The following is a 21,898-nucleotide window of genomic DNA, read 5'->3' as shown; positions in this document are numbered from 1 at the left end:
TTCTAAATTGAAATTCTAGACACTTGGTCTGAAAAGCACAATTATATAAATGTGGATAGCAGTTCAGAGTATTTAGGATGGGGCGTGTGCCAGAAATTGGATGTGTGGTTATCCTCTAATACATTGTCTTTGTGAAATGGTTGTCTAAGAACTTTAGTTCCCTAGAGGATGGGTTTACTGCTTGATTTTCTCTTCAAAGTACTAGCTCAACTATCTCATTGATGTTACTGACAACTGTAATTCCAAGTGATGTAAGCAATCACTTTGTAATTCTCTTATGAAAGAGGGTGGGAGGTCCAGTAGGTAATGACAGTCTAGGGTTGTTGTGATGGACCATAAAAAAGTTAGATTGGCTGGCAAGTAGTCTCAATCAACTTTAGAGAAAGAGACTCAACAGACCACAAATTTTACTTTTTGCTTGTCCTTTGAACATGAATATGAAACATGAGTAAGGGGTGGACTGACAGATCAGAAGGATTTGAAAACAAGACCACTCAAGTTTAAATTCCTCATGAAGTAATCATAACTTTTAGATCTGTCTGGACACGCTTGTTTTCTGTAGGTAGGATGGATTGTTGAAGTACATGGTTATTCTAGTCTTTAAGAAAAATAACATAGGAAGATTTTATCTTTTCTTTTTCAGTTATATTGCTATTTATAAAGTTTTGACCTTCAGCTCAGCTCTGGGAGTGATTTGCCGTGTTTAAGTTCATATATGTAAACATCCAGTTACGGTTTTTTATGAGTAGTAAAGGAAATGTTTCTCCTACTATGTTGTACTGAAATCTATGTGCATCTCAGTAGAAAATTATACTCTTGATTTCAAATACGTTTTCCTTTACGTTCAGTATCTTTAACCTATATATCATGTGCTTATCTCTGCTGGAGCAGGAAGAATGGTATAAAAATGAAAAAACATCAACCTATGCTTTGAATGTGGCAAGAAGAGAATAAGGGCTATTGTCGTGATTGCTTGAATGCAGGACTTCACACTGGAAGAAAAGTTAGATGTAAACTCTAATTTCTTAGTTGTAATAAGCATCTCTTCTTGGGAATTGGAGATTTCAAAAAAGAAAAAGGTAAATTACATTCAATAATATAGTTTATTTTCGGTTGATCTAGGAAACTTTTTCTTAGAGTCATTCCCATCTAGCACTTTTGTTTTTATTCAGTTCTAAGGCAATTTGAGATACCAAATGATATTGTTCTGCTGTCTTGGCAAACAGCTTTCTTGTTATAATGCCTAGGTTTTATATTGGTAGGAAAATAGCAGAGAACTGTTAAACATTTCTTCTTTTCACTTTGAAATTTTTCATTTTGTTTGTTTGTTTGTTTATTTATTTATTTATTATATTTTAAGTGTTTATTTTTGAGAGAGAGAGAGTGCGCACAAGCCAGGGAGGGGCAGAGAGAGAGGGAGACACAATCTGAAGCAGGCTCCAGGCTCTGAGCTTGTGAGTGCAGAGTCTGATGCAGGGCTTGAACTCAAGAACTGTGAGATCATGACCTGAGCCAAAGTCAGAAGCTTACCAAACTGAGCCACTCAGGCACCCCTGAAATTTTTCATTTTAGCTTGAGTTGTTTTCCTATATTTGCTTTAATATTCTGTTTCTCCTTATGGCTTATCTTTATTACTTTTAGAAACCCACTTTTTTTCTTTATATTTGTGATTTTTGTTTCCTGGCAAAAAATTAAGACATCGAGATAAAGATGAAGGAGAAAAACAGAAACTGCTGAGAGGTGACACCTATCAATATTTTAATATATGTCTTTTTAAAATGTTTATTTATTTATTTTGAGAGAGAGGGAGCATGAGCACGGGAGGAGCAGAAAGAGAGGAGAGAGAATCCCAAGCAGGGTCCTCACTGTCAGCACAGAGCCCAACACAGGACTCAATCTCACGACCCTGAGATGATGACCTGATCCAATATCAAGTCAGATGCTTAACCGACCGAGCCACCCAGGCGCCCCTAATATTATGTGTCTTTCTAAAGAGAGGTCTCAGTGCTCCTCAGACCACATTTGCTTAGATGTACAGATGAGTCTCTCACATCTCAGTGCTGTACTTGCTCATGGCGGGAAGTCAGGTCTTTTCTTGGCATGACCTTCCAGGAATGACTTTCAGTTTAAGTCCCTGGCTGTGAGGGGCTTCTTGCATATTTGCATTGCTACCTGTGTCCCTGTGGTCCCTGTAGCTCTGGGGTCTGCTGCCCTTGCCGTCCTTCTCCACCACTGGCTGCCACTGTGCTGCTGCTAACTGGCTCTGAATAACACATTGTCTAAACTGCTGGCGTTTCCACAGTACACAGACTATGCTTCCTATGGTGCTGCTGAATTTCTGTGGAGTGTCATCTTTGGCCTTTTCCCTCTCTGGGCATAAGAGAAACCTATGATTTTTATGGCCAACTCCTCGAGAAGGGTTTCTATAGAGGAGCAGTGTGCCCTGTTGACAGTTATTTCTTCTATTTCACTGCTATTCCTTCCCAGAATTTACAGGCACTTTGAGGTGAGTGGGTGCCTTGGTGTTGGAGAGGGGTGGTGTTGAGGGCTCATCACGTGGTTCGGTGTGTGGTATCCCTGTAGAGGTGGTCAGGAGTGCTGGATCTGTTCTAACTCAATTTAGGAGGGAAACCACCTCTTCCCTAATATGAGTGTTAGCTTTTCCCTGAGAATTTCTGGCGCCTAGTACAGTGTGTGGTACAGAACAGGCTTCCATAATTATTTGTGGCATGGATGGTTGAATCCACATATATCACGTAAGGGAAGACGTCCTGTGAGGGAATCAAGGAAGTATGATATATTGTTATTACGAAGCAGCTTTTTCTCTGATACATGGTTTCTGGTTTGTGTTTAAAAACTTTTTCTTTAATGTTTGTTTATTTTTGATAGAGAGACAGAGTGCCGAGCCAGGGAGGGGCAGAGAGAGAGGGAGACACAGAATCCGAAGCAGGCCCCAGGCTCTGAGCTGTCAGCACAGAGCCCCACGCGGGGCTCGAACTCACAGACCGTGAGATCATGACCTGAGCCGAAGTCAGACACTCAACTGACTGAGACACTCAGGGGCCCTTGTTTTTTGTTTTGTTTTGTTTTTTAATGTAATCATAATTGGTATAGTCTTGTCATGGGGACAAGAACTACAAATACAGAGAAGTGAAATCACTGAGAAGTGAAATGAGAAGAGAGTGCTGTGGGAGTTCAGAGGATGGAGAGCATGCTAGAATAGCTTAGCCCTGTCTCCTTTATGAAGCGCAGGTGAGGAAGAGTTGTTGTGGTCCCTGCGCATGGGAATGCATTGGATAGGTGGAGTGGAAGAGTGAGGGGGTGGCGGGGCATGCCAGACCCCATACAGAGCTAAAGGGAGTGCTGGTGCAGCGAAGTGTTCCCAGATCCTCCCACGGCAGTTATGCACCCTTTCACCTTGCCTTCTCCACCCTGCGCTCTGGTCCTCCTTGGAAAGTCTCGCTAGGAATAAAATATGAGTACTTTTTCTGCTTACCTATATCAAAATAACAACTGGGAGGGGCGCCTGGGTGGCGCAGTCGATTAAACGTCCGACTTCAGCCAGGTCACGATCTCGCGGTCCGTGAGTTCGAGCCCTGCGTCAGGCTCTGGGCTGATGGCTCAGAGCCTGGAGCCTGTTTCCGATTCTGTGTCTCCCTCTCTCTCTGCCCCTCCCCCGTTCATGCTGTGTCTCTCTCTGTCCCAAAAATAAATAAACGTTGAAAAAAAAATTAAAAAAAAAATAACAACTGGGGGAGGGGAGCATTTTGAATTCCTTGTGTGGGAGAACAATTAGGAGCAGCAGGCTCTGACATCCTCCACCTCTAGCATTTATGATGATGATTTGGGTGTCCTCTTAATTGTTGGGCTTAGTTTTTCTCTCCTGCATCTTCAGGGCAAGTGTCTTCCTTTCTGTGCCGTTACTCAGCTGAGGGAGGACCAGTTCCACATCTGCGCTGAGAGAGCTGGAAATCCAAAGGGCATTTCCTATCCCCTGCCATGCAGAGGGACAGCACTGTTTTCTCGAAGTCGGGATGGTTTGCACAGTATCCCAGATCTCCTCCTAAAATCACAAGGTTTCCTCCTAATGCTCTTCAAACACAGTTACTTTAGGAATGTTATATGACTTGAACTATAAGAGAAGGGGAGGGATTTTATTTACTTAGACCTCTAGAAGTTGAACAGTTACTTTAATTTTCTACCTCTAAGAGTTTGAAGACATTCTTCTTTGCCTTTTTAAAAAGTTAAAACCTAAATAGGTTGCAGGACAACTATCACTGTATTTATATGGAAGCCTGGGGTTGGGTTTGAGCAAGTTGTCTGGATATGGAACAGATCTCACTGTGCTCTGGCTCTTTGCTTTCTCCTCATGACTCTGGGCCTTTGAGAAGGTTAAGGAAGAAGAAATGTCATGTCCTTCCTCTTACCCCACCCGAGACCTTTGCAGTTGGTAATTTGTGTTCTCATCTCCCCTCTTTGAAGGAGTCCCTTGAAGAAAAATGTGCTTCTTAAATCAACCCCAGCCTCTCCTCTGTACAAAGAACTCTTTGTGATACTAGCAGAAAAGAAGCAAATTAAACTAAAAGCTTATCTGCAGCTCAGAAGAACAAGGAAATGGAGTTTTGAGGAGTGGAGGTAGCCTGGCGTCAGCCATGGGTGATCAAGACACAGCCAGACAATGTGGATCAATTTCTTCAAACTACGGCTTTTCTGCTGCCTGCTTGCAGTGCTGATGGTGGTGGTGTTGGTCATCAATGTTACTCAGGTGGAGGTGAGTACGTCGTATACTCCTTCATGACTAAGGGAACCAAATTAAGGGTTTGGGGCTAAGTAGCCTGGGAAATGTTGGTCATCAGAAAACTTACCCAGGCCATAGCTTTTGTTTTCATTTTCTCAGTAAGGGTTTGGGTCCCTTCAGTGGTTATATCCTGTGTTGTCACAAAAGGTACAGTGATGAAGATGACAGACATGGTTTCTTCACTTATGGAGCTCATATTCTCAGTGTGCACAGGAGAAAATAATGAGTAGTCATAATCATACAGTAATAATAAATGATAGTTTGAAATTGTGAACAGTACTATAAAGATAGGAAAGCAGTTTACTCTGTAGCAGTTTAGAGAGATGAAGGAAAGCTTACTCAAGGAGGGGACCTTTTAGCGGACTCCCAGCAAAGAGCTGAAGTGTCTCAGAGGAGGGAGTTGATGAGTCTGTTCTGAAGACTATCACACAAGGGCAGAGACTGTGTCTTCCTGAACCCCCTCAACTGCCTGGCACTGCGAAGGAACTTAGCAGTATCTCCCTCCCCCACTCTGCCACTCACTGCACAGATTCATAGGACACCAAAATTTATGGAGTGATTCTGTATAAGATGCTGCTGTCTGTCTTGTTGGCTTGTGGTACTTCTCAGGTCCAACGTAATTATGGTGTTTCTCTGCTTATTGGGTTTTGCTACAGATTGAATGTCTGTGTCCCCAAACATTCGGGCCCTGTGGGAGCTCAGATTACTGTTGTCTTTCATGCTTTCAAGTGGTTTTTTTATTCCGCCTCCAGGAGTTTCATCATGCACTTGTGCCCTCCAGTACTCTGCCAAGTACGCAAGTGGGACCCTCTGTAGATCTCCCAAGATCTCTCTCTCTCTCTCTCTCTCACTCTGTACGTCTCCTCCTGTCACTCTGTCCTGTGGATTCACCTTGGTCTTTCAAGACTCGGCCACATCTCTTCAACTTGAGCAGTTGGCCAGGCCCCACTTGGGTTCTGCTCTCCATGATGCAGCCTGGAAATGCTTTCAAGGGTGCAAGCAAAGGATCACCCCCTGTATTTCCTTTCAGGCATCTTTGTCATTTGTTGTCTGATGTCCAGTGTCTGGAAAACCATTGTTTCATATATTTTGGACTTTTTTTTTTTTTTAATTATTTATTTATTTATTTATTTTTTCTTCCACGTTTTTATTTATTTTTGGGACAGAGAGAAACAGAGCATGAACGGGGGAGGGGCAGAGAGAGAGGGAGACACAGAATCGGAAACAGGCTCCAGGCTCCGAGCCATCAGCCCAGAGCCTGACGCGGGGCTCGAACTCACGGACCGCGAGATCGTGACCTGGCTGAAGTCGGATGCTTAACCGACTGCGCCACCCAGGCGCCCCTATTTTGGACTTTTAAAAAAAAAAAAAGGTTATTTCAGGTGGAAGGGTAAATCTTACTGTTTTTTTATCTTGGCTGGAAGTTGAAGTCTAAGGAATTTGAATTTGAGGGGAAAGTGATAATTAAGAAGCTGGAGGGGAGGGGCGCCTAGGTGGCTCAGTTAAGTATCCGACTTTGGCTTGGGTCATGATCTCATGGTTTGTGAGTTCAAGCCCCACTTCAGACACTCTGTTGTCTGTGAGGAGTCTGCTTTGGATCCTGTGTCCCTACCACCCCTCCCCGCGCCATCCCTCTCTGGCTCACACTCTCAAAAATAAATAAACATTTATTAAAAAAATAAAACTGGGGGGTGTGGGGAGAAGGATTAATGGGCCAAGGAGAGGAGATAATGGGATCTAGAACACAAGTGGAGCATATAACTTTGTAGGATGAGAGACACGGTATATTGTGTCTCTCTTGTTCTTGTTGTTCTTGCAGTATTAAGTATGTAGGGAGAGCTGTGCTCCTTTCTCTGAGCTAAGAAGGAAAAATATCATGGTAGTTGGCAATGTAGATACATTCACTGCTGGAGGGTAAGACATTGAAGCAGTTCTTGCCCGTAGAGGAGGTGGAGGGTGGAAGGAGGAGAGTGCTGCCCAACAGGTTTGTGTGTAGGGCCTTGGAGAACAGGGTTGGGAGATAGACAGGGGCAGTAACTTTTCAAGACCAGAGGTGTGCATGGCACTCACCTTCACTGGTTTTGTGAGTGTGTGTGTGTGTGTGTGTGTGTGTGTGTGTTTTACCACATTCAACAGCCGGGGTATACAAATAGAGAAAACCTTGTATGGGTCTAGGTTCAGTGAGGAGACAGGAGAAGGGACAGAGATTTGAGAGGGCAGGCCAGAGTCCCACATCATTAATATGACAGTCAGGAAGGAATGTGAGAAAATTCCCATAATAGTCCAGCTTTAGTTCTTGAAAACTTCTGGACTGAATGGTAACTAACAGCTCTAATTATCTACACAAACACAAACTCAGCCCTAAGGGAGGGGAGATAGCAGTAATCAATGATTAAGACAATTTTTACCTTGCAAATAGCAAATAGGTCTTTTGTTGGAGTTCAGTAAAACATTTTCCCTGTCTGAAGAGTCATCTTGTCCCAGATGAAAATATTGTCATGGCTTTTAAACTGTTCAATTTATTACTGTGATGAGAACTGACAAAGAAGCTTGGGGTGGGGATGAGGAGTGGGAAAGCCTCTGAAGCTTGGCAGCCTGCCCTCCCTTAATCCCCTTTCCATCCTATGCATCTTGGTCCTGACTATACTTTTCATGCAATTAGAGTATCTCAGCATTTTCTAAAAAGTACACACTCAGTTTTAAGTAAAAATATCACATAAAGTGTATATAGCAATATCCAGCTAAAGATTGTAGAGGGAATCATTATTTCTCTGATAAGCTCTCATTGAGCATGGCCTGCATTTATTTATTTGTTTTTTCCTTCTATTCATTGATATATATACATATATATAGTTTTTTCTGATTATAAAAACAATACCAGTTTATTAGGACTTTTGGCTGCAAGAAACCTGATTCTGGCTGGCTTTAATATTAAGGACTATTTGGGGCACCTGGGTGGCTCAGTCAGTTAGGCATCTGACTCTTGATCTCAGCTCAGATCTTGATCTCAGGGTCATGAGTTGCAGCCCTGTGTTGGGCTCTGTGCTGGGTGTGAAGCTTACTTAAAAAAAAAAATTCACTGGGGCGCCTGGGTGGCGCAGTCGGTTAAGCGTCCGACTTCAGCCAGGTCACGATCTCGCGGTCCGGGAGTTCGAGCCCCGCGTCGGGCTCTGGGCTGATGGCTCAGAGCCTGGAGCCTGTTTCCGGTTCTGTGTCTCCCTCTCTCTCTGCCCCTCCCCCGTTCATGCTCTGTCTCTCTCTGTCCCAAAAATAAATAAACGTTGAAAAAAAAAAAAATTCACATGGCTCAGCCCCAAGTATCTGGTGATTCTTGGATTAGGCTGCTTGGGTCAATCAGCTGGTCTTTAAAAAAAAAAAAATCCAGTATAATTAACATACATTGTTATATTAGTATCAAGTGAAGAATATAGTGATTCACCAATTCTGTGCATTATTCAGTACTCATCCCAGTAAGTGTTCTCTTAATCCCCTTCACTTATTTCATTCATCCCCCTCCCCTCCTCCCCAGCTCTCTTCTGGTAACCACCAGTTTGTCCTCTATATTTAAGTGTCTGTTTTTTTTGCTTGTTTTTTTTTCTTTCTTTGTTTTGTTTCTTAAATTTCACATATGAGTGAATTCATAGGGTTTTTGTCTTTCTCTGACTGACTTTCACTTAGCATTATACCTTCTGGATTCATCTATGTTGTTGCAAATGGCAAGATTTCATTCTTCCTATGGCTGAGTAATATTCCATTACACACACGCATACACACCATCTCTTCTTTCTTCATTTTTCTTTATTTGGACACTTGGGTTGCTTCTATATGTTGGCTATTGTAAATAATGCTATAGTAAACATAATAGTGGTGCATATATTTTCTCACATTAGTGTTTTCATTTTCTTTAGGTGAATACCCAATAGTGCAATTACTGGATCATATGGTAATTCCATTTTTAACTTTTTGAGGAAACCTCCTTACTGTTTTCCACAGTGGCTGCACCAGTTTGCATTCCTACCAACAGTGCACAAGGGTTCCTTTTTGTTCACATCCTTGCCAATGCTTGTTGTCTCTTCTGTTATTGATTTTCGCCATTCTGACAGGTATGAGGGCATATCTCATCATGGTTTTGATTTGCATTTCCCTGATAATGAGTGATGTTGAGGATCTTTTTCATGTGTCTGTTGACCATCTGTATGCCTTCTTTGGAAAAATGTCTGTTCATGTCTTCTGTCTACTTTTAAGTTGGATTATTTGTTTTTTTGTGTGTTCAGTTGTATAAATTCTTTATATATTTTTGGTAGTAACCCTTTATTAGATTTGTCATTTGCAAATATCTCCTCCCATTCTGTAGGTTGTCCTTTTGTTTTATTGATTGTTTTCCTTTGCTGTGCAGAAGCTTTTTATTTTGATATATTCCCAGTTGTTTACATGCGCTTTTGTTTACCTTACCTTGGGAGATGTATCTAGAAGAATGTTGCTATGGCCAATTTAAGAGGAATTACTGCCCGTGCTCTCTTTTAGAATTTTGATGGCTTCCTGTCTTACATTTAGGTCTTTCATCCATTTTGAGTTTATTTTTGTGTGTGGTGTAAGAAGATTCATTCTTTTGCATGTAGCTGTCCAGTTTTCCCAGCATCATTTGTTGAAGAGACTTTTTCCCATTGCATATTCTTGCCATCTTTGTCATAGATTAATTGGCCAAGTAATCGTGGGTTTATCTCTGGGCTCTCTGTTCTGTTCTGTTGATCTATGTGTCTGTTTTTGTGCTAGTACCATACTGTTTTGATTACTTTGTTTGCAGTCTATCTTGAAATCTGGGATTGTGCTATCTCCAGTTTTGTTCTTTTTTTTTCAAGATTGCATTGGCTATTCAGCATCTTTTGTGGTTCCGTACAAATTTTAGGATTATTTCTTCTAGTTCTGTGAAAATACTGTTGGTATTTGATAGGGATTGCATTAAATCCATAGACTGCTTTGGGTAGTATGAACCTTTTAACAATATTTGTTCTCCCAATCCATGAGCGTGGAGTATCTTTCCATGTGTTTGTGTGGACTTCGGTTTCTTTCATCAGTGTTTTATAGTTTTCAGAGTACATCTTTCACCTCCCTGGTTAAGTTTATTTCTAAGTATTTTTATTATTTTTGGTGCAATTATAAATGGGATTGTTTTCCTAATTTCTCTTTCTGTTGCTTCATTGTTAGTGTATAGAAATGCAATGGATATCTGTCTATTGATTTTGTATCCTGACATTGGCTGCTCTTGAATAGCTGGGGTGGCTGCCCAAGGAACAAGAGTAAGAGTGGAAAGGAAGAGAGGAAAAGGGTAGCAAGGAGAAGAGGGGGTGTTGTGAGCATGCGTTAATGGTTTGTTATATCCTTACAACAACTTGAAAAGAGAGGGAGGCTGGAATATTTCCTAATAGGTAATCAGTAGGTAAGGGAAATTTTTTCTTTCTTTTTATTGAGATATAGTTGACATATAACATGTAAGTTTAAGGTATACAGTGTGTAGATTTGATACACTTATATATTGCAATATGATTATGACCGTAGGATTTCATAATATCATATACATATCAAAGACATGTATAACATAGTCTTTAATCCATTTTGAGTGGTGTAAGATACGGATTAGTTTCATTTGTCTGCATGTGATTATAGTTTTTCCAACACCATTTGTTGAAGAGACTGTTTTCCCCGTTAAGTATTTGGGCTCTCTTGTCAAGTATTAGTTGATCCCAGGGTTGCTTGGCTGGCTCTGTCAGTAGAGCATGTGACTCTTGATCTTGGGTCATGAGTTTGAGCCCTACATCGGGCATAGAGATTACTTTTAAAAATTTAGTTGATCATATATGTGAGGGTTTATTTCTGGACACTTGATTCTATTCTGTATTTATGCCAGTACCATACCGTTTTTTTAAATGCTTGTTCATTTATTTTCAGAGAGAGAGAGAGAGTGCACAAGCTGGGGGAGGGGCAGAGAGAGAGAGGGGAGAGAGAATCCCAAGCAGTCTTTATGTTCACCGTGGAGCCCAGTGTGGGGCTGTATCCCATGAACCATGAGATCATGACCTAAGCCGAAATCAGGAGTCAGTCGCTTAACCAGCTGAGCCACCCAGGTGCCCCTGTTTTGATTACTATAACTCTGTAGTGTAGTTTGAAATCAGGAAGTGTGATACCTTCAGCTTTGTTCTTGTTTCTTAGGATTGCTCTATTTGGGGTCTTTTATGGTTCTATACAAACTCTGTTTTTTCTACTTTTTATTAAAAATGCCATTGGAATTTTGATAGGGATTGCTTTATAAATGTCTGTTAGGTCCATTTAATCTAATGTATGTATGGTTCAAGTCCAATGTTTCCTTGTTGATTTTCTGTCTGGATGATCTGTCCATTGCTGAGAGTGGAATATTGAAGTCCCCTACTATTATTTTATTGTTTTCTCTTTCTCCCTGTAGTTCTGTTAGAATTTGATTAATATATTTAGGCGTTCTGATGTTGAGTCGGTGTATGTTTATAATTGTTTTATCTTCTTGATGAATTCACCTCTTTATCATTATATAATGACCTTTTTTGTCTCTTGTTACTGTTTTTGGCTTAAAGTCTATTTTGTCTGATATAAGTGTAGCCACTCTCTCTTTCTTTTAGTTTCTACTTATATGGACTATCTTTTTTTATCCCTTTGCTTTCAGCCTATGTGTGTCTTTAAATCTGGAGTATCTTGTAGGCTGCCTATAGTTGGGTCTTTTTTTTTTTTTTTTTAATGTATTCAGCTACTATTTGCCTGTTGCCTGGTGAATTTAATCTACTTATATTTAGAGTATTTATTGATATGTAAAGGCTTACCATGCCATCTTATTAAGTGCTTTCTGAATGTTTTGTGTTTTCATAGTTTCTTTTTTCCTATGTTTCTGCCTTCTTTTGTAAATTGGTGTTTTTCTATGGTGGTATGCTCTGTTTTTCCTTTCTTTCTCTTGTGAATCTTCTCTATGGTGTTGCTTTGTGAGTACCATGGAACTTACATAAAATATCTCTTCAATAAAGCAGTCCATTTTAAGCTTACAGCAACTTAACTTCAGTAGTATACAAAGCTCCACCCTTGTACTCTCTCCCTTTATATTTTTGATGTCACAATTTACCTTTTTTATATTGTGTGTTCATTAAATTACAGTAGCTATAGTTACTTTTAATGCTTTTTCCATTTAACTTTAATGCTGTAGTTAAGTGGCTAACACACTATTCTATTATAGAATTAGAGTTTTCTAATTTTGACTGTATATTTATTTTTACTATTATGTTGTATACTTTCATATGTTCTCATGTCACCAATTAGTATCTTTTCATTTCAGCTTGAAAAACTCTTTTCAGCATTTCTTGTAAGGCTGATGTAGTGGTGATGAACTCCCTCAGCTTTTGTTTGTCTGGGAAAGTCTTTATTTCTTCTTCATATCTGAAAGCTAACTTTCCCTGATACAGTATTTTTGGCTGGCAGTTATTTTCTTTCAACACTTTGAATATGTCTGTAGGGTTTCTGTTGAGAAATCTGCTGATAGCCAAATGGGTGTTCCTTTGCAGATTATAGTCTTTTCTTCAGGCTGCTTTCAGGATTCTCGGTTTTTTGACAGTTTTATTATATTGTGTCATGGAGAAGGTCTTTTTGCATTGAGATATTAGGGTGATCTATTAGCTTTGTGAACTTGGTCATATAACTTGGAAAATTGGCAGCTATTATCTTTTTAAGTAAACTTTCTGACCCCTTTTCACTCTCTGTTCTTTCTCAAATCCCAATTATTCTAATATTTGTACATTTAATATCATTCTATAGATCATGTAAGCTGTCTGTGTTCTTTTTCATTCTTTTTTTTTCGTCCATTTCTGATTGGGTTATTTTAAAGTTTAATTTTCCAGTTCGCTTATTCTGTTTTCCATTTGAGATGCTCTACTGTAGATGCTTTCTGTTGAATTTTTCATTGCATTCATTGAATTTTTGTTTGCTTCTTTTTTATGATTTCTCTCTGTAGATTTCTTATTTTGTTGAATTATCTGGGTTTTCTTACAGTTTGTTGAGTTTCCTTAAATTCTTTATCAGATGGTGTTAAATTCTGTGCCTTTGAGCTAGGTTATTGGAAGATTATTGTTATCTTTTGGTGATAATGTATTTCCTTGATTTTTCATGTTCCTGTAGATTTGCATTGCTGCTTTTACATTTAAAGTAGCAGACACTTCCTCAAATTTATACTATCTGCCTTCAGATGGGGTAAATTGTTTGTTGGTCCTATGATATCTGGGGTTTTCTCCACTCTTATATGGATACACCTTCCCCACATTTTTCCTTCTTCATATGGCATAATTCCTAAGCTTTTCTCTCTTCTGATTCTTACAACCCAGTAGGCTAGCCGCTCTTAATTTCTTTTGTTTTCCAGAAGGTGGCACTGTAACTCAGCTTTCTGGTTTCTTCTTTGCCCAGAGATACTAGTTTATTTTTCTGATAACACTCATTTATCAAACTTACACTTTCCACTTCACGTGGAAGGGTATGCGAAGAGCTGATGGCAGAATTGGGGGAGGTGTGAGTTTAGCACTCAGGGTGTTGGGGGTGCCTCATGGGTTTGGTGGGGAGATTGTCAGGTGAGATTCTCCCATAGGCTTGTGGACAGACTTTCTGCTAAAGTCCTCAGCAGTTAGCAGGACCTGCATCCTTTCAATGCCCTTTGATATTCTTATTTGCCTTTTTCCTGATCTCCTCCCTCCTACTAGACTCAGTACTCTGGGTGCTGCTAGAGAGAAATGGTTTTTTTTTTTTAGCAGCATCCCATTCAGCAAGGGTGGCTGAGCATTAACTCACCACTCTCCTTTTCCCTCTTGGAAGATAGTTCAGCCTCTGCACTGTGTTGTGTTGGGGGAGGGGAAGCACTGGCAGAGTTCCTGTTAACCCCTCCACTACATCACCAGTGGCATACTAGCATCTCCTCTAGGGAATGCTGGATTTCCACAGGTTCTTCCTCATTCACTGGGATCTGCCCAGGTCAGTACTCTTGAGGTTTTCCTCCCAACTGTGGCCGAGCTGGGTTGGTGTAAGTTCACTGGCAGCCTGTGCTGAGGTCTGTCTGCCTATTACCAGATGCACATATGGGCGAGACTTCTGGATTCCTGGCATATGGTGCTGTTTCCCACAACTCCCATAAAGGCATTTTTGTTTGTGGATGAATGCCTAATTCACTGTTGAAAGGGGGACAAAAAGAAGTAATGTATCAGGCTGTTACCATGCTGATGTCAACTCTGCTAAGGGAAAAATTTCAAAGTCATTTTTGTTTTCCTCCATTACTTTTTAAAATTAACAAATAACACCATGTTCTTCTTTCTTTCTTTCTTTCTTTCTTTCTTTCTTTCTTTCTTTCTTATTTTTTAAAATGTTTAATTTTGAGAGAGAGACAGAGTGTGAGCAGGGGAGGGGCAGAGAGAGGGACACACAGGATCCAAAGCAGGCTCCAGTCTCTGAGCTGTCAGCACAGAACCCAACACGGGGCTCGAACTCACAAACCATGAGATCATGATCTGAGCTGAAGTTGGATGCTCAACTGACTGAGCCACCCAGGTACCCCCCTACCATGTTCTCCTTTAAAATAAAGGCTCCTAATGAAATCTTTTCAACTGAAAATGTCTGTATGTAAGTGTAGAATGAAAGGGAAAAAAATACAGAGTCTGAGAACTCTAAAGGATTAAAAATCCCTTATATATTTTGGGGTTATTTTTACCTTGTATGGGATTATTTTTTACCATGTATAAGTTATTTTTATTGTTTATTTATTTTGAGAGAGAGAGAGAGCACACGCAGGAAGGGACAGAGAGAGAGGGAGAGAGAGAGAGAGAGAGAGAGAGAACCCTAGAGCCTGATATGGGGCTTGATCCCACGAATTGTGAGATCATGACCTGAGCCAAAGTCAAGAGTAGAACATTTAACTGACTGAATCACCCAGGTGCCCCTGCCATGTATAAGATTTTGAAGTGTTTTGGCATAGGTGGGGAGCTTGAGGAGTTTGTTTGGCATAGGTGGGGAGCTTGAGGCTCTACATTGAGCCAGCCAAGTGTCCCCTGAAGACTTTTTTAAGAGAACTTTTATGTTTAAAGCAGAATTTTTTTTATTATTTTTAAATTTTAATTTAGTATAGCTGGCATACGGTGTTATACTAGTTTTAATTAGTGTATTAGTTATATTATGTGTACAACATAGTGATTCAACAATTCTATACATCATTACTCAGAACTCATCATCATAAATGTTCTCTTAATCCCTTTCACTTGTTTCACCCACGCTCTCACCCATCTCCCCTCTGATATGCTTTATTTTGTCTTGTTTTGTTTTGTTTATTTTATTTTATTTATCAAATAGGCTTCATGCTCAGCACAGAGCCAATGCAGGGCTTGAACTTACAACCCTGAGATCAAGACCTGAGCTGAGATCAAGAATAGGACACTTAACTGACTGAGCCACCCGGATGCCCCTGATACACTTTATTTTAAATGAGTAGCCTCTTAAAGTTATTTTTTTCAACAAGAACATTTTTACTTGAAGCATATTTTAGAATACATGGCTCTAAAAGATATATATAAAACATTCCATCCAAGAAAAATAGAATAGCATTTTCTTCAAGTACACACACAGAAGAATCCTCTGGTTAAATAACATAAAAAGAGACATAACAAACATTACAATTTTAAGAAGACTAAAATCATACCAAGTATATTTTCCAACCACAGTGGTACAAACTAAAGATTAATAATGAAACAAAGCTGAAAAATCTACAATGTATTTCTTCTTTTTTTTAATGTTTATTTTTGAGAGAGAGACAGAGAGAGACAGAGAGAGAGAAAGACAGAATGTGAGTGGGGGAGGGGCAGAGAGGGAGGGAGAAACAGAATCTGAAGTAGGCTCCAGGCTCTGAGCTGTCAGCAGAGTCGGACATGGGGCTTGAACCCACAAACTGCGAGATCATGACCTGAGCCAAAGTCAGATGCTTAATCGACTGAGCCACCTAAGCAACCCCCCAAAATCTACAACGTAAATACTAAATTTTAATATGTAAATATTAACACGCTACTGCACAAGCAATTGGCCCAACAAGAAATTAAATGGCAAATCAAAATATGTCTCGAAACAAAAGGAAAAAAAACACAACCTTCCAAAACCTGTAGGATGCAGCAAAAGCAGATGAGTGAATTTTATGCTATAAATGCTCATATTAGGAAAAAAAATTGAAATAAACAACATTACACCACAAGGAACTAGAAAAAAGAAACTTAGCTGAAATTTAGTAGAGGAAGGAAATAATAAAGAAAAATCAGGAATAAATAAGAGACCGGAATAAATAATAACATCGAAAGTAATGACCAATTTTTCCAAAAAATGAACAAAGTTGGCAATTTTCTTAATTACATTAGCTAAGAAAAAAGAGGACTCAAAAACCAAAATGAGAAATGGAAGAGAAAACAATACAACAGATAACCACAGAAATCAATAGTGTGATAACAGATTACTATAAACAATTATAAACTAAAAAATCAGATAACTTAGAAGAAAAAACTCCAGATAATTCCTAAAAAATGTGGAAGTTACGAAGATTGAATCATGAATCTTGAATCCAAGAGGCGGGAAATCTTCTTAGACCAATAACAAAAATGGAGGTTGAATTAGGAATAAAAAAATCTCCCAGCACTGAAAAGCTCAAAACCACCTAGTTTCATTGGTGAAATCTACCAATCATTAAAAACAATAATAATTAATGGAAATCTTTATCAAAATCTTATGAATAATGGAATAGAGGGAACACTACCCTGTACCAAAGCAATATAAAAACAATACAAGAACAAAAAAGTCTGGTTTGTCCAATATAAGTATTGCTACTAGGACTGGATTTTCTATTCTTTTGACACCCATTTGCATGATAGGTGTTTCTCCACCCCCTTACTTTTAATCTGCAGGTGTCTTTAGGTCTAAAATGAGTCTCTGGCAGGTTTAAAGCAAAATTGACCAGAAATGTTTTTCTGTTAGTTTCAGCCTCTTGATTACCACTGTTCTGGACTGGTCCTCATGGTTCTTATTATGACTGCCAGCAGGACACTTTGAAAAACAACAGGATTTATTATTCATGGGTCCTGGAGGGTATACAACACACCTGGGGTCACACAGTGAGGTCATGGGTAGAGAAAGAAAAGAGTGTGGGCTTGGGGTTCTGCTGTTTTTGGGGTCCATGGGTAGGGGCATGGGGTTTCACAGGTTCATTCTTTATTGGTGAATTTAAAACATAAGAGTGGGAGTTTAAAGCACAGGGAATGGTCAGTTATCTAAATCAACCAAGATCTCTAAAGCAAAGGAGCCTTGTGTGGGAGGTGGTAGCCTGGCTCTTTATCTAGTCATTTGACTGCCAGTGTGTTTTTCTGAGATAGCTGTCTTTGAAGTGGAATTGAAGTCAGGCACTTGCATGACAAAATAGAAAGAAATGATTGTCAGGGCTTACATTGTAGGAAGATGACAGAGATTTCCCACATACTCTTCACCCCTTTACATGCTTAGCCTCTCCCATTATTATTTTTTTTTCAATATATGAAATTTATTGTCAAATTGGTTTCCATACAACACCCAGTGCTCATCCCAAAAGGTGCCCTCCTCAATACCCATCACCCACCCTCCCCTCCCTCCCACCCCCCATCAACCCTCAGTTTGTTCTCAGTTTTTAACAGTCTCTTATGCTTTGGCTCTCTCCCACTCTAACGTCTTTTTTTTTTTTTTTTTTCCTTCCCCTCCCCCATGGGTTCCTGTTAAGTTTCTCAGGATCCACATAAGAGTGAAACCATATGGTATCTGTCTTTCTCTGTATGGCTTATTTCACTTAGCATCACACTCTCCAGTTCCATCCACGTTGCTACAGAAGGCCATATTTCATTCTTTCTCATTGCCACGTACTATTCCGTTGTGTATATAAACCACAATTTCTTTATCCATTCATCAGTTGATGGACATTTAGGCTCTTTCCATAATTTGGCTATTGTTGAGCCTCTCCCATTATTATGTCACTCACCAGAACAGTAAACATTTTGTTTTTTAAGTTTGTTTGTTTATTTATTTATTTATTTATTTATTTATTTATTTATTTATGTAGAGAGAATGTGAGCGTGGGCAGGGGCAGAGAGAGAGAGAGAGAGAGAGAGAGAGAGAGAGAGAGAGAGGAGAGGGAGGAAGCCAAGCATGTTCCACACGCTGTCAGTGAGGGGTGGATCTTACCAACCGGGAGATCATCACCTGAGTCAAAATTAAGAGTCAGGTGCTTAACTGACTGCGCCCCCCAGGTGCCCCAGAATGGTACATTTTTTAACCAAGGATAAACCTACCTTGACATATCATCACCCAAGGTCCATAGTTTACCTTAGGATTCTCTGTTGGTTTTGTATATTCTACAGGTTTAGACAAATGTGTAATGATAACTGTCCATCATTATAGCGTTATACAGAGTATTTTCTCTCCCTAAAAATCCTCTCAGCTGTCTGCCATTTCTTTTTGATTCTTTCTGGGAGTTTCTATCTCTGTCTTTACAGTGCCTATCTGTTCTTTCATGTTGTCTGCTTTTTCCCTTAGAGGCCTTATAGATATTAATTATACTTGTTTTATTTTTTTATTTAAAATTTTTTGTATATAATTTATTGTCAAATAATCATACTTGTTTTAAATTACTGGTCTGATTATTCCAACAACTCTGCCATAGCTGAGTCTGGTTCTGATGCCTTATTTGTGTTTTCAGACTATGTGTTTTGTCTTTTAATATGTCTTACAATTTTTTGTTGAAAGCTGGACATGATGTACTGGGTAAAGGAAACTCTGATAAATAAGTTTTTAGTGATGAGGTGTGAGGGAGGTGAAGTGATTTATAGTCCTATGAGTGACTCTCAGTCCTTTAGGGAGCCTTTGGTATGGGGCTGTGAACCTCAAAAGTGCTTCTCAGTCCTCCCCCAACACTCTTTAAGTTGGATAGATGGTTAGAATGGGCTGGAGCTGGGTATGTTCCCTACCCCAGTTTGGTTAAGTTCTGATAAAACCCCAATAGATTAGGCTCTGGTAAAATAGTTTCTCTTGGGGGCAGGCCTTGTTAAGAAGAACAGAATGCTCTATTATATTTCAAAATGATTCCTTTTCTTCTTGTTTTGCTGGAAGTCTGATATTTATTAAAGGAACTTGATTGTGAGCTCCCAGAGGTGAGATCCACAGTGTGGAGATCTCTTTATGACTTTATTCCTCATCCTGATGTCACTGTGTTATAATAAGATAGCCCTGTTAAACTAGTAAGCTCTGGGTTTTGAGACAATGTCATACCAAGTAGTTTTATTAAAATTAAACTGAAGCAGAGATATATTTGGCTGATATAAGGAAATTTATTATAGCTGTGGTTTCTGTTTTTATGTTTCTGTCTTCAGTACTTGGACCATGAGACTGTTTCAGCCACATTCATCGACAGCAGTGGACAGTTTGTTTCCTCCCAGATGACAAGAATTAGCCGGAATCCTTACTGTGGCTATGAGCATCAGACTCTGTCCAGCCGGGAGCGCACGGAGGAGGACTCCCTGCTGGCTGCCTTACAGTGGCAGGTGCCTGATGTGGGTCCAGTCCCCTTTGTGAAGAGCACTGACCCTTCTTCCAGCTACTTTGTTATCTTGAACTCCGCAGCCTTCTTCAAGGTGGGAAGCCAGCTAGAAGTGCTGGTTCATGTGCAGGATTTTCAAAGAAAGCCCAAGAAGTATGGTGGAGACTACCTGCAGGCCAGGATCCACTCCCCTAAGCTGCAGGCAGGGGCTGTGGGCAGAGTGGTAGACTACCAGAATGGGTTTTACAAGGTCTTCTTTACTCTGCTCTGGCCAGGCAAAGTTAAAGTGTCCATATCTCTGGTCCACCCCACTGAGGGGATCAGAGTTCTTCAGCGCCTACAGGAAGAGAAACCACACAGAGTCTATTTCAAGAGTCTCTTCCGTTCAGGAAGAATTTCTGAAACCACTGAGTGCAATGTGTGTCTTCCTGGGAGTCTTCCCCTGTGTAACTTTACAGATGTCTACACTGGAGAGCCCTGGTTCTGCTTCAAACCAAAGAAGCTCCCTTGCAGTAGCAGAATTAACCATTTCAAAGGTGGATACCTGAAGGGCCTCCTAACTGCTGCAGAGACCGCTTTCTTCCAGAGGTAGGTGTTTCTTGTTCCAGGGGATAATTTTAAGGTCCTTTTCCACTGTTTTTGTCTCAATTAGGTGACATCATCCCATTTAGAAGACTTTCTTGTTTTGGTTGTTTGCTTCATATAACTTTCTGAAGTTGGCCCTATTTGGGAGAAGTAGCGAATAGGAAAATAAATAAATATTTATATTTTGTGAATAGTTTTTATTTTTATTTATTTATTTTAAAGTATTTTTAGATTTTTAAAAATGTTTAAGGGATCTGTACACCCAACGTGGGGCTCAAACCCACAACCCCAAGATCCAGAGTTGCATGCTCCAGTGACTGAGCCAGCCAGTGCCCCCTTGTGAATAGTTTTTAGAAAGTGAAGCTTAGAGCTTCTTCTAGTTCAAATTAAAGACCTTTTACCCTCAGATTTATGTTTTACTTCAGAACTACATAGCACATGGATAACTATATAAGAAAGATCACTTATTCACAGAACAGATGAAAAACATCGCCCAAGAACAGGGTGACAAGAAGTCTTGTAGTCAGGACACTGTTTTATCTTCATGTCTAATAAGCTAAAAAAATTTCAGGAGCACCTAGGTGGCTCAGTCAGTTAAGCAGCCTACTCTTGGTTTCATCTCAGGTCATGATCTCACGGTTTGTGAGATTGAGCCCTGCTTTGGGCTCTGTGCTGACGGTGCAGAGCCTGCTTGGGATTCTCTCTTTCCTGTCTCTCCCCTGCTTGGACTTTCTCTCTCTCTCTCTCAAAATAAATAAATAAACCTTAAAAACATTTTTAAGTGACATATTATCAGTTGTTAAAATCATATACTGATAGGAAAAGGACTATGAATATGACAACATTGCTGGGTTGACTTAATGATAAACATGGGAAACCAGGAATATCACGGCAAACTATGTTTTTTAAATTAACAGTTAGGGAAATTTTTGCATTATTGTGTACAAATTTCTCTTGTGGAACATAAGTGTAAAACTTTTTCAGCGGAAAATGCGGAATAATGTGCAGAGTGGAATGTATGGGATCAGTATGGATTAAATGTTTTCTTCAACATTTCGTACAGTTCTGAAGTACATGCCTAAGGAAAAAAATTATAAAAGCCATATGGCCAAAAAGTCCAATTACTTGACAGAATGTAAAAATGCCTTTTATTTTTTTATTGAAATAAATACTTAAAAATACTCCTTGGTGGAGAGGTAGTTTTGTTGAGTACCTCTGGGCAACCGTAAAAATTTTATGTTTTATGCCCACTTCTTACTCAGTGAGGGAAATGTTCCTACTATAACGTATGTAGGAGCTTCTCAAACAAAGCTCTGATTTTTCATTTCTGGAGTCTGCTTTTGGTCGTATCGGTTTTAAATACATGTTTGCTGGACTGATGCCATGCTTTTAGAGGGATGCTCTTAGATGCCAGCAGAGGGAGCACTATTCAATGTATTTACTGTACTGTTCTTCAGAAAACTGTCTAGTTTGTCGTGTGGCTGAGTATACAAGGACTTTAGCTTTAGTTTTAATCCTGGGTTCAATTTCAGACACGTTATTTATCAATGACGGTGAGCAGATGATTTCAGGTCTGTGTACTTTTTGCCTATGTGTGAAGACTGCTCAGTTCCTCCCCTTTAGGGTTGGGTTGTCAGTCTCCTTAGTGGCTTAGCAAAAAAGAGGAAGCACAGCTTATAACTTACTGAAATTCCATGTGGAAAAAAGTGGGAGAAAAATTTGAGAGTAAGTGTAAAATTTAAGAATATTCCTGACACTAAATCCTACCATTAAAACCAGAAAACACCTGTGAATCGTGAAGGATGAAATAATTATGTCTCTGTCCTTACTTGCACATCCTGGATGAGGCTGACTGATGGCACTTTGTAGTAGAATCATTAAGAAAT

At 39.7% G+C, this 21,898-nt stretch overlaps 1 protein-coding gene across 3 annotated transcripts in view; it reads left to right on the top strand.

Annotated features, from left to right (window-relative positions):
* The window catches only part of NXPE3 (neurexophilin and PC-esterase domain family member 3), a 42,773-nt gene that overhangs the window by 2,201 nt on the left and 18,674 nt on the right, over positions 1-21,898 (top strand). Inside the window, exons 1-3 of one of the 3 annotated variants that reach the window (XM_047099733.1) lie at positions 824-1,079; positions 4,483-4,771; positions 19,261-20,015. In XM_047099733.1, coding sequence (XP_046955689.1) covers positions 4,679-4,771; positions 19,261-20,015 — 848 coding nt within the window. In that variant the 5' untranslated portion in view covers positions 824-1,079; positions 4,483-4,678. Of the gene's footprint in view, positions 1-823; positions 1,080-4,482; positions 4,772-14,349; positions 14,393-19,260; positions 20,016-21,898 lie in introns of those variants that run through there. The other 2 variants (XM_047099732.1, XM_047099734.1) reach the window with 2 other exon arrangements.

The sequence above is a fragment of the Lynx rufus genome, unplaced genomic scaffold, assembly GCF_022079265.1.
Source record: "Lynx rufus isolate CCGP_SWC_20201006 ecotype Redwood Valley unplaced genomic scaffold, mLynRuf1.p SCAF_5, whole genome shotgun sequence".
Classification (NCBI taxonomy): domain Eukaryota; kingdom Metazoa; phylum Chordata; class Mammalia; order Carnivora; family Felidae; genus Lynx; species Lynx rufus.
This window is presented reverse-complemented; position numbering and strand designations above follow the sequence as displayed.